Source organism: Branchiostoma floridae, chromosome 5 (genome assembly GCF_000003815.2).
Source record: "Branchiostoma floridae strain S238N-H82 chromosome 5, Bfl_VNyyK, whole genome shotgun sequence".
In the NCBI taxonomy this organism is placed as follows: Eukaryota; Metazoa; Chordata; class Leptocardii; order Amphioxiformes; family Branchiostomatidae; genus Branchiostoma; species Branchiostoma floridae.
In genome coordinates, this window is record NC_049983.1 from 8,060,425 (window position 1) to 8,078,870 (window position 18,446).

At 39.1% G+C, this 18,446-nt stretch overlaps 2 protein-coding genes across 8 annotated transcripts in view; one reads left to right on the plus strand and one right to left on the minus strand.

The window, feature by feature from the left end:
* Positions 1-3,353, minus strand: part of LOC118415645 (B-cell lymphoma 6 protein-like) — a 7,688-nt gene extending 4,335 nt beyond the window's left edge. The window contains exons 1-2 of one of the 2 annotated variants that reach the window (XM_035820356.1): positions 3,248-3,353; positions 915-2,328 (exon numbers count right to left, since the gene is read on the minus strand). In XM_035820356.1, coding sequence (XP_035676249.1) covers positions 915-2,306 — 1,392 coding nt within the window. In that variant the 5' untranslated portion in view covers positions 2,307-2,328; positions 3,248-3,353. Of the gene's footprint in view, positions 1-914; positions 2,329-2,744; positions 2,795-3,247 lie in introns of those variants that run through there. The other variant, XM_035820355.1, reaches the window with a different exon arrangement.
* LOC118415646 (mesoderm-specific transcript homolog protein-like) lies at positions 3,233-18,444 on the plus strand. 6 transcript variants are annotated; one of them, XM_035820359.1, is made up of 12 exons: positions 3,233-3,367; positions 4,959-5,123; positions 5,884-5,963; positions 6,702-6,779; positions 6,911-7,041; positions 15,283-15,359; positions 15,980-16,020; positions 16,280-16,344; positions 16,488-16,589; positions 16,873-16,949; positions 17,559-17,619; positions 17,961-18,444. In XM_035820359.1, exons 1-12 carry the CDS (start codon positions 3,265-3,267, stop codon positions 18,112-18,114), a joined length of 1,134 nt encoding a protein of 377 aa, XP_035676252.1. In that variant the 5' UTR covers positions 3,233-3,264; the 3' UTR covers positions 18,115-18,444. The 6 variants fall into 6 exon arrangements, with proteins under 6 accessions (XP_035676252.1, XP_035676250.1, XP_035676251.1 ...); XM_035820357.1 differs by lacking the exons at positions 15,283-15,359; positions 15,980-16,020; positions 16,280-16,344; ... (2 more) ...; positions 17,559-17,619; positions 17,961-18,444 and adding exons at positions 7,736-7,812; positions 8,094-8,134; positions 8,768-8,832; ... (2 more) ...; positions 11,085-11,145; positions 11,557-12,211 and having other exon boundaries at positions 3,250-3,367; XM_035820358.1 differs by lacking the exons at positions 15,283-15,359; positions 15,980-16,020; positions 16,280-16,344; ... (2 more) ...; positions 17,559-17,619; positions 17,961-18,444 and adding exons at positions 7,736-7,812; positions 8,206-8,246; positions 8,768-8,832; ... (2 more) ...; positions 11,085-11,145; positions 11,557-12,211 and having other exon boundaries at positions 3,250-3,367.
* The last annotated feature ends 2 nt before the right edge of the window (positions 18,445-18,446 follow it).

Sequence of the window (18,446 nt, forward strand, 5' to 3'; positions counted from 1 at the left end):
AGGCAACATGGGAGAAGAAGTTCGCCAAAAATGACCACATTGTAAATATCAGTCAGATGATAGCACTATGAAATGAAAATCTTGTTCAGAATTCACTCTAAAATGGTTGTATGAGAAGCTATGCTACAACAGTCCCTCCCGCGATACTTATAGAACAGTCCCGCAAGGAGGTCACATGACTAGTGCCCGCCATTTTGAATTGCTATAGTTAAAGTATGGTAGTATCGTCGCCGTACATTTTGACCAAAAACAGGGACTTAAAATGCTTGTAAAGCACGGAAACTCCGTACACATCAATGGGACACCATCTTGAACATGTTTGTGGCGGTAGGTTTAGGTGTCGTTGCGCGACGGCCGATATTTTTGTGGATATAGTGGGCATTCGCTAAAAAGACATTTTGCTGGGCGTTCGCTAAAAAGACCATCGAGAATCGAAAACTTTGATTTATGTCACTTCGGGTCAATGGATTGACTTGAAACTCAGGATTAATACATGGGAGCACAACGTGGACATATTCCAAGCAAAAAAAATGAGATTCGTGCAGCGCGGACTTCTCTAGAGTGGGCGTTTGTGGGCATTCGCTAAAAAGACCCTCCCTTCTTTGAATAGACTTAAACTTGGACAACAATGACTTAAATTTGGGTAAATAAGCTTGCCAAACTGCACTAGCTGCAGCCTTGCATTTTGATTCCACAGAAATCAACAACTAAGTGTAATATCTAGGTTTCATACTACAAAAAGCTTTTCAAATTCTTTCATCATCTTCCTTAAAATCAGCTTGTTTTGAAGATTTCTGGCTCAAATAAGGTCACTTAGCAAGTTGCCAAAAGTCTAAAATGAGTATATTTGGACTTGAGAAAGACCAAAGTTGCACAGCTACATGACTACTTTGTTTACAAGTTGACAAGCTCACCTTGCACTTGAATGGTCTCTCCCCACTGTGCCTCCTCCAGTGTGTCTCCAGGGTGGACCTGGTAGTGAAGAAGGCGTGGCACATGGGGCACTTGTAGGGCCGCTGGTGGTTCTTGGGCCCCCCGGGAGCGTGGAGCTTCTCGTGCTTGTGAAGCCTCTCCAAGTCTCGGAACGGCTTGCGACAGATCCCGCACTCGTACCACATGTGCATGGGGTTCTCTGGGTTCACAACTTTCCATGTCATCACCGCGTCCGATTCCGGGTCGTTGCTGCCCCCAACGTCATTACAGCGGCTGCTTGGTGAGGGTCTCTCTGTGCTCCCCATGTGCGTTGTCTCTTCTGCTCGAAGCGTGGAAGTAGTGTCCATTTCCATACCGCCGCCGAGAATCAGGCGGTTGGGCGTGCCCTGGGAAGCGAAGACGTTGTGGACGATGGAACTGACCGCAGCCAGGTCTCCCACGGGACCAGTCTCCATGGCAGGCACGGCCATCCCCAACCTACTCGCACCAACCATTGCCGAGGTACTCTCAACACTAGAGCTCAAGTCAGGGCTAGTCTGTTGGCTACTGTGTGGCTGACTGTTTGTTGTCTGCTGTACGAAAGATGCAGACAGTCCTTCATATGTGTCGGGAGGCTCAATCTTCACCTGGAAGTGGGTTGCCTGCGAGGTGCTGGGACTCTCCTGACGGTCTTGAACAAATTCTGGGTTACCTCTCTCTGACGGAGTGCCCCTGTTCAAAGCTGTTGTCGGATGACTTGGCGTATGTTCTACAGTAGGAGTGCTACTCTGAGGGCTGGTGTTGACTATGGAATGAGGGCTGCTATGGACTAAGGGTCTGTTCTCACTGTTAGATGTGCTGGAGGCACAAGCAGGTGTTGTTCTGCTTCCAGCTGTACCAGCTGTTGATGATAGCGCATTAACTATAGACTCTAACGGAATGTTACTGTTAACTGTTCTAGAGGAAGCCTCGCCCGAGTCCTGCGATGATTCCTTGGGCTTCATCTCAAACCGCGTCTTGATGAAATCCGTGCAGATCCGAACCACCTCGTGCATGTGGACGTAGCTCGCTGCCGACAACACGTCCAGGACGTTTGCAGCAGACAGACGCAGGCTTGCCGTGTACACAAAGTCTAAGACCTGCTCGAAGCCCTCGGGAGTGACGTTTGGGAGGTTGACGGTCTTGTGGGTTCCCGGCTGGAAGGACGGTACGGCGCTACAGAAGTAGTCGCTACATGCAGCCAGGACGGCACTGTGAGCTTTGAACTCTGTCCCTCGCACTTTGATGACGACATCGCACATGAGACCCTGTCTGCGTTGGCTGTCCAGACCTCTCACAAGTGCCTTGTACTGGTTGGGATAGTAGTGGATGAAGGATTCAGATGTGCTGCTCATCTTGCTCTTTAGATATACATACCTATAATGATAAACATGCCTTCAATACTAACAAATTGCACTCAAAAGTAGACTTACCAGCACTTAAGTTTTATGTAGAAAAAACAAGCCTTTAGAAATTTGCCCATCAATGCTGTATACATACATATACATGCCCTTAATTCGCATAACCTGTACAATTTGAAATCAAGACACTGTACTTATCATCTCTATGTAAATTATTACTACATTCAGGATGTAAGAACCAAGAACTGAGTACTAGTAAGTCCTGGGAGTAATTTGAAACTGTACAGAATATATCTTGCTTGGCATTATAAACTGGGCAAATGTTAGAGAGAAAAATTATTCAAAGGTAAAGTTAAAACTTAAAGCACACATATCATTAGTGCTTCTGTAAAAAAACAAAAACATGTCCTGTTTAGAATGTTGTGTACTAACTCCATGTTGACCCAACGCTTAGAGGTGTTTTCTCGGATGAACTGGAATGAAAAGGCGGCTGAAAAGGCGGCTGAAAAACCCTCTCCTCACTGTCTGCAAAAATCATGAGCTCTGGAACAAAATCTTTCGTGGTTCTGTATTCAGTACCGTTACCATGGTGAGGTTCTACTGATGTTCTGGAACGTACTTATTATGACGTAGCCAATATTATATAATTACATCGCTGCGGAACAATCCACTTATTCTATCATACACAGCACGGCTTTCGCATGTTCTACTTTAGACGAACAAAAAAATATGACTTCCTCTGATGTTGATACTTTAAATTCCACGGAAATAAGTCGACCAGTCAAACTCAAAGTAGACCCCCTCCCCTCCCCCTCCCCGACGTTTTGTTGTGTTGTCGGGCTGTCCATTTACATTTGCGACAATAATACGGTGTCAACATCAACAACAATCACGGCAAAACATAGGAATGATGCTTCTGCTCATACAATACTTACTAGGACAAAGAAAAGGGATGAACTTCGTATCCAGGATCCAACCAGTGTTTTCCTACCCCCCACCCAGCTGGCATTGGGTGCAACCACTGTTTGCAAAGGGGGACTTCCTGATCACAGAAGGTAAAACTTCAAATGGATTTCCTTTCCATATCATTGCTGTAGAATATATTCTCTGTGTAGTAATATTTCTATCTATGCATATTGAGAAAGATAATGTCACAATGTTGTAATCGTAGTAACGTTACAACAGACGTTTTATGCTACATAATTGTCCAACCCGCCTAGAATAAATCAGCCCATCGAACTTTGACCTAAAGACAAGCAAGCGTGGTGATCATGAGTGTTTGTGGACTTTAACTTCTATCTGTCCAAAGTTGCTAGTGTAAGCCTGGTGTGTCGTTGGACACATTTTTTTGTCGAAAAAGGTAGGAAGAATTCTTTTCTAAGTCAACGCCTTAGAAATACGTTTTTGTTAAAATAAGCTACGACAGAATCTTGAGACACTTGTTAAGACTTTAGTAAACGTTTCCGGAAACAGTTCGTGAGCAAAAATACAACATTAACTAGAGTTCGGCGACCTCATACCTCCATGAAAATTTAGAGCTTTTGTAAATTTCATGTAATTGACTAAAACATTAACATAATTTATGCATGGTGTTGTTCATCATTGAATGACGTACACATGTCACAATTATAAAATTCCCATTATTAATCATAAAGCGGTTTTGCGATTTTTCCATAAATTATGCAAATAAGTTCCTCATTACCATATTTGGTATCTGCTTACATTCCACCTATCATAATTACCATGTGTTACATTTATTGAAGTCCAGTTATTAAAAACAATGGAATTATACAATTTCCTCATTAATAATGCAAATTAAGTCCTCATTTGCATAACATGTATATCATTATGAAAATCTTTGCCTAAGCTACCTGCATGCCTAAAATGCAGGCAATCCGTCGTTCCTTTCTGCAGTTATCCTCTTTGGAATGTCTTGACAAAAACGCCCCTGCAGTTCTACAATTAAATGTTAGAGGGCTGAAACTTGCTCCACTTTGTCATGTCACTAAAAGCTATCTACCACCTAAATGTCAGGACCATAGCATGTCTGGAACAAGAGATACATTGAAAAAACTGCTATGATAGAATATTATCATTAATTATGCAAATGTACTCCTATTTTGCATAATTAGTATCTTATCTTGTACAACATTGTCTAAGGTACCTACATACCAAAAATCATGAAAATTCGTTGTTCCCTTCTTGAGTTATCGTCTTCAGAAGTTTTTGACAAAAATGCCCCTGCTATCCCAAAACTAGACGCTAGGGGGCTCAAACTTATGTCATTTCTTCCTGAGCACAAGAGCTATCTAATACTCAAAAATCGTGGCCATAGCTTGTTCAGAACACCGAGATAGCAAAACCGGAAGTTGCGCTGCAGTACCAAGGGAAGCCGCTAGGGGGCCCCAAATCTAATCATTTCCAGCTTTCATCACACACTACCAACACACCAAGTATGAAACCAATCCACCCAGCCGTTCTTGAGTTATTTTGTTTACACACACACACACACACAAACACACAGACAGACACACAAACGCAGGGTAAAATATAACCTCCATGACATTTCATGGAGGTAATTAGCTGGATCAAACATTGGTTCCACAGCTCAAGAATATTGATATAACATCTCTCTCACTTTCCAAGACATGGCACTTCGCGGGAAGACCAAATTCCTGTTGAGTGTTTTCACGGCCATCTTGATTTGGGCGTACCTGAACTACCCGGTACCTCCTCTGTCATTCGAGCTCAGGGAATGGAAAAGAACCGGCAAGTTTCTCTCACACGGCGACTTTAAGATCTTCTACCAAGGTGAGAGCAGTTTACCAGCGATTGAGTTTGACAGAAATTGTATTTCCCTTCTAATTATTGCTCCTCTGTGAATTGACATAATAATCTATGACCTTTAGGTCATTGACACTGACTTCTTTTTAACTCCATGCCAATGATTAAAATCATAGGTTACTGATCATTAATTGATTTATATTAGTGCAGTTTATCCTTCCTTCCATCAAGTTTAAAGTTCTTTCCCATTTCAGAAATTCAATGTTGAATTTTTAGATATAAATGACCCTTGGGTCAATGACCTAAGTTCCCTAACACTGAAGCCATGGCAACCACTGCTGCAACCTACAATTTTCTAGAGTGCAGTACAACAAGTAGTTTTCCCTGCAATATATCTTACATATTGATTATGATACCACCATTTGATATGTATCCCTATAAACTTACCAAGTTATTTTCAATTCTTTAAATTTACATTGTATGCTACATGAGAAAAGGAAATCTCCCATACTATTAATAGCTATAAAAAGAACCTGCAACACTTATTGAAAAGGGTAGGGGTCCTTCCTGATGTGAAAGGATCAAGCCCCTTTGGCTAAATGGGGTAGGGAATTTTTTGAACAGCCTCGTAACCCCTTCTCCAAGTCAGTTAGTTGCTGCTTTAAGTCAGCTCAATGAGAAGAGAGGCTGCTACAATGAGCATAGTTCAGTGCATAGAAGTGGCCAATGGCCTTGCACTGAGAAAACTTGTTAAAAGAAAAAAAAAAGATTTTATCTTCTCCTGCAGATGTGAATGGGACAGGGAGACCAGAGGATGTTGTTTTGTGTGTCCACGGCTTTCCCACTGCCAGCTACGACTTTGCCAAGGTAATGTGAGCACAGTAGCTGTACCTGTCCTTGGTGCTGATTAGCCAATCAGACTGGTGTTAAACCCCTCATTGGCCAGTGACACTAGTTTGAAACCCGTCCTTGGTGCTGATTTGCCAATCAGACTGGTTTCTAACCACTTGTTGGCTAGTGACACTAGTTTGAAACCTGTCCTTGATGCTGATTTGCCAATCAGACTGGTTTCTAACCACTTGTTGGCCTGTGACACTAGTTTGAAACCTGTCCTTGGTGCTGATTGGCCAATCAAACTGGTTTTTAACCCCTACTAGCTGTCCTTGTTGGCCTGTGACACTAGTTTGAAACCTGTCCTTGGTGCTGATTGGCCTACTGTAAATCCATTCAACATTGCTCCCCATAATTTTAGTGGTTTGGGGATACTTGGATGCTTAATTTATTCCATATAGCTATCATACATTAATAGGTATAGGGACTTGCTCATGGCAATTGATTTCAGTTGTAGGAACAAGGTTCTAGCTGGCCTCAGCACACTGACAAAGTAATTGCGATGATGAAATTTTAGCGGTTTGATAGTGTCTGCTTAGTTAGGTTATCATTATCAAATCAAGAATTACAGTACCAAACTGATTTTGAGCCTGACATTGATGTTGATTGGCCAGTGAGACTTCTTATTTCCCTCTTTGTTGTTGTTGAAATAAACCACATCTGAAAAATTATTTTTGTAACTTTTTGACTTAACTGTTTTCCATTACTTTTCAGGTGTGGGAGGGGCTGAATGGAAGATTTGGCCGTATCATTGCCTCTGACATGCTCGGTCTGGGCTTCAGTGACAAACCGGTGTGTGCGAAATTATTTTCATCAATCTCATTTTCTGTTCACAAACCAATGAACTCAAACCAGCAAACAAACAGAACCTTCCTTTCAAGTTGATGACTACTGATGATGATTATTGTCTATTACAATTACAGTATGGCCACAACTACACAGTCTCAGAGCAGGCCTCTATCATAGAGAAGTTACTGAAGATGCTGGCAGTGGAGGAGGTGCACATCTTATCTCACGATCTGGGGGACACTGTAGCACAGGAACTACTCAGAAGGTCAGGGGAAATATTGCAAAATTTGCTTTGCAAGCCCCCTTCCATTGAAGCAGGGCTGATCCTGTGGCATATACAAATGCCTTACGATATCATCTCTGCCTAACCAGTCTCAGATTCACAGTATTTATCTTGTATTTATATTAATGAGGATGCTTTATATGGCACAAGCTTTCCCTTTGAAGAACACGAAGGCATTTCTCTGATTGGCTGACCATTGGTTAGTGGCCACGTCATCCCTGATACTCTAAATCAGAGGCTGGTTTGGTAGGGGTAACACTGTAAGGCCTGGAAAAAAATGTTGTGTTTCCTGTTTCAGTCCAGAAAAAATTAGGGTACTAGGTAACGTTAGGTAGGGACTTTTTTTCTTGTTTTTTTTAGGCTGGCCAAAACTCTAGTGATACCTATTACAATACAGTTGAACAAAGTAAAGTGAAATGCATGAGGACACTTGTCTTTCAATGTCAAACTTGAAAAAAACTGTGAAAATGGATACATTTATCCTTCATTAGATAGGACAGGTCATGCAGTGTTTCACTAAAATAGGAAGCAAGCTGAATGAAAATTCTAACTAGAAACTTTGTGACTCCACTGCCCACCCCAAGGTGAATTGTCCTTTATTATTACAATTATGGTAATCTGAGGTGTGAATGGAGGGCTTTTGTTGCATTATGGTACAATTCCATTGTCTCTACAGGTTTCTGTACCGGCAGAAGGCAACCAGTAAAGCTGCACCATACCTGAAAATCAAGAGCTTATGTCTTATGAATGGAGGTATTTGCTCACTTGACATTTGATGAATTTTAGTGTAGTACTGCATGTACAATGGTCTAAACTAGATTTCAACTCCATGATTGTATCTATTAGCAAGATTTGCTTGAACTTGTTGTCTTTTTATATTTCCATACCTATTACATTGGAACACCAGAATAGCAAATGAATGAGAGAGGAAAATTCATGACTCAGTGCAATACAACATATTACCTAAAAGAAAACTGAAACTCTGTGAAACAAAAGAGTAGATTAACAGCATTGTCCTTATGTCAACTCTCCAGGTGTGTTTCCGGAGACAAACTTCCCCACATGGAGCCAACGTGTATGTACTGATACTAGATACTAGTGTATTGTGTATTGTATTGAGCCTTTGCTTTCTTACTGCTTCTGTAGGGGTATTCCCTGAGACCCACCATCCAACATTTATGCAGAAAGTATGTCTATTCTACTTTGTGTACTCATATAACGACATCTGCGGCATTATGTATGTTTCTAATGCTGCATGTTCTGTCTAAATTTCCTGCAGTTCGATGGTATCTATTATTGCTTCTTAAGTTCTTGATAAACCTTTTGGATTGTGAGAAAGATTTGTAATACTGTAAATGCAGAAACTTTGGCGGTGGTTATTGTTCATGATTTTCGCGGTGGCCGCTTCACTGCAAACTTAAAACCAGTTGCAAACATTTTTCCATGGCAGTAAGAGACTAATAAAAGTGTATGATGCTACCGCAAACTTAAAACCACCGCGAAAAGTCATTTTTCTCTCTACTGCAAAATTAAATACCCGCAAACTTAAATGCGAGAACAGTAGTATGATCATGATGAACATCTGTGTTTTAATGCTGGGATTCTACTGTTACTATCCTAAGTAATAGAACGTTCTGAAACAGTTGTATTGTACATGTAACAGGTAATAAAACTGAAGACGATTTTTTTTTTCACATTTGAATTTCAGCTCATGCTGAATCCATGGCTTGCACCTTTGACGAGACTGGGCAACTACTATACATTCAAAAATGGGTTGGTAGTTTTAGAATACAGATGTTTTATATTTTGGAAACTGTTTATCACAATGCTCGAACAGATTTAAAACTACAATCTTTATTGACACAAGAAATGTACAGCAACCTCTGTAAGGTCTTCTATACACACAAAAAAACAAGTAGATGTAAATAGGACTAACAAACAAGTACTAGTATATGAATATAACAACGTCATGTTGAGTTTAACATATCGTTGACACTTCTGGTTTTAAGGTCTGACTGTAAACATCATTTGACATATACTTAGTAATACCTATTTGTACACAGTAAGGGTTATTTCCTCCTAGAAGGAAATAAAGTTTATCTATAGGATCTATATAGGAATTGGAATGTGTTCAATACTTTTGAACAAGCAGCAAGAAAGATGAGCAGCTTGTGCATTTATCATCATATCATGAGCATCCATGATCAAGTGAGCAAGTGCACAAAAACACATCTACCAAAGATTTTTAAGACTGTAAACATTGACCATTTGAAAATAGTACTTGTGGGAACTGTTTTTGTTTTGACAGCTTTGGAAAGGTTTTTGGCCCAGACACTCAGCCATCACCAATGGACTTTGTTGATTTCTGGGCACTCTTGCGGTGGAATGACGGCACTCTTGTCATGCCTGGGTGAGTATGTTTTGTGCTTATTATCTACATGTATTTGTCTCTCTCTCGTTGTTAACCCTTTTGGAGGTTAATGATCTGAAATGATTGATAACTCCCAAAGCAATAAACATATATGTACAGTTTTCTTAACTAGAATGTTGTGTTTGATCATACTTATAGTCTACTGCAGTATGTCGCTGAACGACGTGTGAACAGAGAGGCATGGGTGGGGGCACTGCAGAAGTCTACTGTACCAGGTGGGGAAACATACATGTACCTTTGTTACAGGTTTCTCTCTTTGATTGGGCTTGATCTGTTTAGGTCTATATCAGTATTTTGTATCTCAATGACCCTTTTGTATGTATAGAGTCCATTCCAAGTCACCATGCGGGGTTTTAGGTGATATTTGTAATTAGTCTGAATTATTTTGAATAAAAGAATATCTGAGCCACAATAATTAAATTCTTTTCAAAAAATTTGACAAAGAAAATACTCATCTTTTTTAATTCCTTTGAATATTTTAGAAATATTTTGAAAGTAACTGTACAAAAATATCTTTATTTAGAATAATTGTGTAACTTCTGCGTGAATATTTCACATTTACAAATATTTACAAATATTTGTAAACTTTGCTAAATGGTGAAATTAGTTTATTGCCCCCATAAAAGTAAGCCCTATTGTTGCATCTGTATATTTTTAGATTTCACTGCTAGGCACTGGTGGATCCTTTGTGGTGGGCCATTGTTGCATGGCACCCAACCATACTTTGCAAGGATGTGTGAATTGCTATCTTCCCAGCCCACTGAACCACTTACAAAAAATGGTAGAAAATGGTAAATAATGGTAGTATGCTGTTATCATTATTTAGAAACCATTAGAAGTATCCAATTCCACACCATGAATATTTCCAAAGTTTTACAGGACCAGGGAAATATTTATAAAGTTGAAATAGTTTTAAGAATATTTCTGAATTATCAAATGTCCTAGACATATAATTACAAAACTTTAAAATCAATTCTAAACAATGGCAACCAACATCCGCACGGTGTCTTGGAATGGACTCTAGTATACACAATAGTTTTGGTTGATTAGCAGTGCAAGTAGTGATCTGACATCACATAAAAACAAGATAACCCAAACATTTAAAAGCTTTTATTTCCAATGTCTAAAAAGTATCCAGTAAATGGTACTACCAATAATACAATGATAAAAATGATAATATGACAATATGAGCTTTTGCTACTATAAGTTCTCTTCTCCATACTCAACTCTTCTCAGGAATATGGTCTGCCCTTGTTGTTAGGGTTGTTCACACAGAATATGCGGGTAAAGAGATGGAATCCCTCACAGGTTCTGATGTTTTGCCCTTGGGAAAAAATTCTTCTCTAAGCGTTTCTCTCTAAAGGAGGACCTAGCTTCACCTAGGGGTGTCCCTTGGGTAGGGTATTCAATTGAGGTCCCATGTTTGAGGAAAGCCACACATATATGTAAGCACATTAAAGAACCCACTTCACCTATTAAATAAAAGTATGGGTCCATCCTGGTGCAAGTGGATCAAATAAATCCGTCTGGATATGCAGCTTGCATACATTATGTATGTTTAGTATGACTGAATTGTCCTCCATCTTGTCCACAGTACACATGATCTATGGCCCATCTGATCCAGTCAATCCACCAGTCTTTGCAGACAGATACAGGTGATGACCTAACATTGTAACTATGTTGTTAAATTGTACATTGTATAACAAGATAGAGAAAGACCTACCACGCAACTAAATTTTCTGTTTTACTTATGTCTAAGTACATGTATTTTGTTACTAGTAAATGCTCCCTGTGATGTATAATGTATTTAGTTGTACCCCAATGTCAAAATAAAATCTAGTTTGCTAAGGATTTGTGAATATCAAATCAAATTGTAAATAGGGCAATTACCAATTTGTGAAGTATATACATTGTATAGTCAGACTGAAGCTTACACAATCATGTGGAATTACAGAAACCTTACATAACATAACGACATTTTGAGAATTATTTCAGTAGATACGTTAATGTTGTACATTTACCATTTTTTTTTACTATTTTGATGCCATTTCTTTCTATTTATTTAGAGAGCTGCTTCCCCAAGCGACCATTACAGTTCTAGACAAACACATTGGCCATTATCCGCACTGGGAAGACCCCATGGCCGTCCTCATGGCCTACTTTGGTTTTCTGGAGAAGGTTTCTCCCCTTACACAGCCTCAAGCAACAGGCGAGACGTAATGAGCAGGGAAATTTAATAGCCATCAGAACCATGGACAGAGCAACGGATGAAATATCAAGAATATTTGATGGAACTGTCAGTAGAATATTTTAGTAGAACAATCAACAAAAATTAAGTCAGGTCAGATTTTTAGAAAATAAATCTAACAACTTATTGGTGATGTTATTTGGTTAACCTGACTTGATATTATGATAAATAACTTGCTGACCACTTCAGTTTTAAACCTCTAGCACACATAAACCTTTTACAGGTGGGTTCTTTTACCTTGAGCAGACGATTGGTCTGAGAATTTTGCCAAGGAAGTTATTAAATCAATATTTTGACAAATGCACCAAGGTTTTTTCTTGGGTGACAGAAGTATGGAAATATGTAATATAGGTACCATTCTATTCAAAGTTATCTGAGGGGATTTAAATTGTATATAGTTTGTATGTGATATGATGTTTCATATGGTTTTTATATTTCACTGAAATGGAATAAAGTAAATGTACAATCATGTACATGTGTTGCATTGTCTCAATGGATGTAATGCTAGTTCACCTTAATCTACAAGGTACATGTGTAACCTACATGTACATCCATTGTTTTTAAAACATTATTCATGAATATTAAGTCAACGGACGCGGGATTTAAAATAATATATTTTGAATATTGCAATTTGAACCCCCCACCCAGGGACTTGATATCTTTAAATATCATGTCTTTTAATACAACAGAAATAAGTTACCCGCGGATAAAGCTTAACTAGCGTTAAGGTTGCCCCCTTTCTGTTGTCTGGTAGCACACTCCATATATAGGAGTACAAATGTCAATGACCTTTGGATTGTTGAACCTTAAAGGTCAAACAAACAAGTTGTGAAGACTTAAGGGTCCTTCACATTGCCAAGGGTACAGCAGTCGGTTTATATAACATCTTACTAATCTCCCAAGACATGGCACTTGGCGGGAAGACCAAATTCCTGCTGAGTTTGTTCTCAGCCATCTTGGTTTGGGCGTACTTGAACTACAGCGTACCTCCTCCGTCCTTCGAGCTCAGGGAGTGGAAACAAACCGGCAAGTTTTTCTCACACGGAGATTTTAAAATTTTCTACAAAGGTGAGAGCAGATTAAAAGTGGTTACCTTTTCACATTTTATACAGTCATTGGGTTGAATGCAGTTTTTTCCCTCTAATTGTTTCTCTTTGAATTTGCATTGGTAGCAAGTTCTTTGCTTAAATGCCACTCCTTATTAATGATTTACTTGATGTACATTTAGATCAACTGGGAATGTGTATCAGGGATTTATAATGAATTGTTTATCCACCAATAAGGTTTAGAATGTAGTGGTATTTTCCTTTCTTTGCCTCAATGTTATTAAAGCCTTTTTTGTCATATTTTCATACTTATATTACATACTGATTACTCTTTTAGATGTGAATGGGACAGGGAGACCAGAGGATGTTGTTTTGTGTGTCCACGGCTTTCCCACTGCCAGCTACGACTTTGCCAAGGTACCAAAAGTTGAACTTGATAAGTATCATACTAACAGTATTCAAACCAATCTGCTAAACAAAACATTTACTTCCTGACTGAAACACAAATATTTCATTTATCTGCACCATATTATAGTGAAGTTTATTTGCAAATTCGTGCCCGAGGGCTAATTGCAAGTACATGGTATAAACATAGTAGATATACAAGTGACAATGAAAGTTATAAACAACATTCTATAATAATACTAGCTAGTGTTGGCTATTTCTAAACAGGTTGGGGTTGACTTCTTTTTTGGAAGAAGAGGGAGACAAACAAGAAGCCCCACCTTTCCTAAAAGTTCTGCGATTTCATGAGAAAAGTGGCTTACTTTTTGTCTGTCAATGTGGGGAAGCTGGGATAAGTCTTTGTGGCTTCTGTAAACAGAGTGATTTTTTCGGTCCGGTTGAAAATTATACAGCAACTACATATATATCCTATATATGACTGAGATGGCTGTAGATTGTCAATTATCAGTGTACTGGAGATCATCAGATGTACCTATCCTTGGTGCTGATTGGCCAATCAGACTAGTTTTTAACCTGTCCTTGGTGCTGATTATCTTGTCAGACTGTTTTTGTTGTCATAATAAAGTATGAACTTCAAGGATTGTTCATGTTGCTGTTTTCCTTTACTTTTCAGGTGTGGGAGGGGCTGAATGGAAGGTTTGGCCGTGTCATTGCCTCTGACATGCTCGGCCTGGGCTTCAGTGACAAACCGGTGAGTACAAACCTGTCTTTGTCCATCTTTGTTATCTGGAGAATGGACTTTCTCTAAATTACACTTTAAATGGTACTTGGGGAATGTATCAATATCTCATTCATGAGCTTGCAGGGCTTGAAATATTTTTTTCTGCATACCTGCGCTGGTGCAGGTAACGTTGAAAATTACCTGCACCAGACAAATTTTACCTGCACCACTCAGAATTTAGGAAGTTTGGATCATACTAAAATTATTCAGGAACCATTGATCCATTCTTTTATACTTTATAGATGGTAACAGTCAATGCAGCTTAAATTACAATCCATACATACCTACATCATAGGACATGTATGTGACTTTATATAAATCCCAGTACAGGGACGAGTGTAGGCTAGGTGCAGCTAGACACCAGAAATACATGTACTTGCACAGCTCCAATTTTACATGCACTAACCTCCATATGCAGGTGGTATTTCGAGCCCTGGCTTGTTATCTGTAGTTTAATGGGAACCTAGGTAACCTGACTTTTGATAGTTGTTTGATAGAGGCACTTCTACAGACTGCATAAAAATATATATATTGCATGACTTGTATACAATTATGAATTTGTTCAAATACCAAGCAACATACATGTACAACACATGTTATGGTTATAACTACAGTATGGCCACAGCTACACCATAGCTGAGCAGGCCTCTATCACAGAGAAGTTACTGAAGATGCTGGCAGTGGAGGAGGTGCACATCTTATCCCATGACCTCGGAGATACTGTAGCTCTGGAACTACTCAGAAGGTTAGGGGGCTGTCTTTTTTTTAGATAATCTTAGCTTTCCTTGTCTGCCACGGTATTATTCTATACAAAATTCTTCTTTGACTATCTCTACATGTATATCTTAGACCTCCTAACTTTAGGGGCTATCTCACTGGATTGTAAATTTTAGCATTCTAAATTGACTTTGTTTAAAAAGGTCTATTTTTTATCGATGAAGTTAGTTGCACCCCCTGTCAATGCTGCCAACGTACTACAGTGAGACCCATATACCGGGGTATGTAGTGGCCCATCCTAGTTTAGTTTTATGGGGCAGAACTTGTACTCTGCTCTTTGTTGGTTAGAGAGCCCTTGTGAACTAACTAGGATGGCACCCAGGCTAATAAGTAAGTACACATCTGATGTAGCCTTTAACTTTGCACTTTCTATTCTGTCATTTTATATGTCAAATCTGAATTCCAGTCTAGCAAGGAGTGGGGTTTATCATTGCTTCCATTGACAACAGTAAAACCAATGACAAATTTTATGCAAGTATTCAAATTAACTTGACTTTGAGGTCTTTTTCTCCATTTTGATCCATTTTTATTTCAGGTTTCTGTATCGACAGAAGTCCCCTGGTAAAGGTGCACCATACCTGAGAATCAAGAGTTTGTGTCTTATGAATGGAGGTACTGTAAATGCATTTAAGTTTGCGGAGATTTAATTTCACGGTAGCGGGAAAATTGACTTTTTGCGGTGGCTTTAATTTTGCGGTAGCACCATGCACTGTAGTCTCTTACTGTGGAAAAATGGAAAAATGTATGCGGTGGTTTTAAATTTGCGCTGAAGTGGCTGCCACAAAAAAATTGAACATTAAGCCACTGCAAAAGTTTTTGCATTTACAATATTTGTTTGCTTTCCAACCCTTGTATATTATGTTCAGTATGTATTGATGTTAACTGAATTTACTACTCTACAATTTCATGTAAGGCCCTGCTTGTATTCTTTTTTTTCTCTGTCACTATTGCCATAGGATCATATCCCTGTCACCATTGGGGCTGCATCTGTCTTTTGGAAGGGGTGTAAAATGAAGAGCTGCCTCGAGCAAGTTTTAAAAGGGGAAAGGGCTAGCAACCCCTCCCTGTAAAAATACTGGTATACCATGGCTACTGAAACAGCAAGGAAGGAAACGTGCTGATTTCTTTTGTATGTGTCACGGACGTTTCAGGTAGCGTTCCACTACTTTTCATGAGTGACCATTTCCAAAATCTCTCAAGCTGCTTGAGTTATTAATGAGTTTTCACTCCAGGTGTGTTTCCAGAGACAAACTTCCCCACCTTGAGCCAACGTGTATGTACTACTAGTTAATTTAGTAACTTAACTTGCTAAAATTGGGCACTGCATTGAGCTTTGACTTAAAACCAAAACTTTCATACTGTTTGTCACAAAATTGTGGTTGTAACACAAAAGACTTACAAGTGGCTTTGTCTTTAAGGGTATATACGTGAACATTCTTAACCAGTTGGAAAACACACGTGTCATACTACAGTCAACCTAGTAGTAATGATACTTCAGTTTAAGTTTTACAATTTATACATTTGAATTTCAGATCATGCAGCATCAGTGGCTAAGTCCTTTAACAAGGCTGAGCAACTACTATACTTTTAAAAACAGGTTGGTATTTTTAGAACACACAATGTCATGCATGTTCAAGACGTTTCAAGTTTTTCTTTAACCCTATGTTCCGCATGTCAGGGATGTTAAACTTATAATGAAAACTCTAAATATTTTCTGTCTTTGAACTCTTGTTTTGACAGCATTGGAAACGTCTTTGGCCCCAACACTCAGCCATCGCCAGTCGACTTTGCTGACTTTTTTGCCCTATTACGATGGAATGACGGCCATCTTGTCACTCCCGGGTGAGCATTTTTGAATGAAATTAGTAACTGATACAGTATTAACCTCTAACAATAGTAGTTTAAAATAAAAATAAAAATAAAAGAAATACAAATGGCAATGAAATGTTCTTTCATTTGTCAACATACACACACAAACACACATACACATGTAAACTATCACAAATACACACACATATACACTCACAGGTCACATAATAAACTGTATATGTACATAGTAATATCTGCCTTTCAAAGCTTAAGATATTTTCTCATCAATCCTTTTGAATGTTGTTTTTTGTGATAGTCTACTTCAGTTTATGGCTGAACGACATATGAACAGAGAGGTATGGGTAGGGGCACTGCAGAAGTCTACCGTACCAGGTAGGGAAAACTTATGTGTCATACAAAAGGTAACAATTACTCATTGACAAGCAACTGGATAAAATGCAGAAAATATCAGACGTTGCAAAATTTCAGATAACATTTGCTGTCTTTTGTTGGTGACTGAGCAAAAATATGGACAGCTTTTATACTAAAATGCTGACTTGATGTAAAAAGATGAGAAATTTCTAAGATGGTTCAACAGGAGATGAACTCAAGACAAAGTTGTTTCACAATTAGCCCCTGTTGAGTGACTACATTGAGCTAATACTATATAGTAATAGTGTCTTGCAGTGATGGGAGGTCAAAGTCCCAAGTACCATAAAGTTTGGCTTCCTTTCCTGTGGAGGGTGGGATTCAAACATTCTGACTCATATGTTGCCATTTTGACCCTTCCTTAAAACCAGTGGGGTCTAGGATATCTGTGGATTTGAGATTGCATGAATGTCCCTGGTTGTGTAGTAGATGGCAAAAAATGGCCAGGAAGTACATGTAGCTATTAGACTAGCTAGATCTATGTCTACCTGTACAATGATACCTGTGTCAAAACTTGTCTTTGGATGGAATCAGAGCTACCTGATGTTCAGTATGACTCCATCTTGTCCACAGTACACATGATCTATGGCCCAGCCGACCCAGTCAACCCACCAGTCTTTGTAGACAGATACAGGTGAAAACAATGAAGTTATATCTTCAGTAGCTTTTGCCTGTCTGTCAGTGTGTGTGTCTAGATTAGGATTGGTTTCATATTTGGTGTGTTGGTGGGGTGTGACAAACACTGGAATTATTAGATTTTGGGCCCCCTACTGCAGCAGAACTTCATGTTTTGATATCTTGTGTTTTGAACAAGATTTTTGGCTGCTGTTAGATAGTTTTTTACAATAGTCTGCCATACTGTTGATATGGAACTACTATACAGAAACCATACATAATATAATAATGTTCTATTAAATAGATAGCCAGTAGATAACCCCTTCTTTCTGTATTTTTACTACCATTTCTTGATTTTAGGGAGCTGCTTCCCCAAGCGACCATCACAGTTCTAGACGAACACATCGGCCACTATCCACACTGGGAAGACCCCATGGCCGTCCTCATGGCCTACTTTGGCTTTCTGGAGAAGGTTTCTCCCCTTACACAGCCTCAAGCTACAGGAGAGACATAACAAGGAGAGGAACCCTAGAAGCCTCCATTGTAGAAAAGCAATCAGCACCATGGACAGAACAACAGCTATGATATCTAATATTGACTTATCAAAAGACTTTGTTTCATGATGTAGCAACTGCATCCTAAGAATTTAGTTACTAAAAGTCAACAAATCTTTGTCTAGAAGAGAAGAAAGATGCAGTCATATCAGGTTTTAGAAAGTTATCCACCATCTTTAGCTACTGTCATTTTGTCAACCGGACTTGCTATTTTGATTGTTGTCTCGCTGAACTGTTCAGCTATACGGTTTTTCAGAATTAAATTGGGTGCCTGGAATAAGCCCGTTAAATG

Coding starts and splice junctions, on each gene's coding strand:
- LOC118415646 (XM_035820359.1), top strand. CDS start 3,265: ATGAACTTCGTATCCAGGATCCAACCAGTGTTTTCCTACCCCCCACCC. Junction 16,950..17,558: donor GCAGAAGTCTACCGTACCAG/GTAGGGAAAACT, acceptor TCTTGTCCACAG/TACACATGATCTATGGCCCA. Junction 17,620..17,960: donor GTCTTTGTAGACAGATACAG/GTGAAAACAATG, acceptor TCTTGATTTTAG/GGAGCTGCTTCCCCAAGCGA.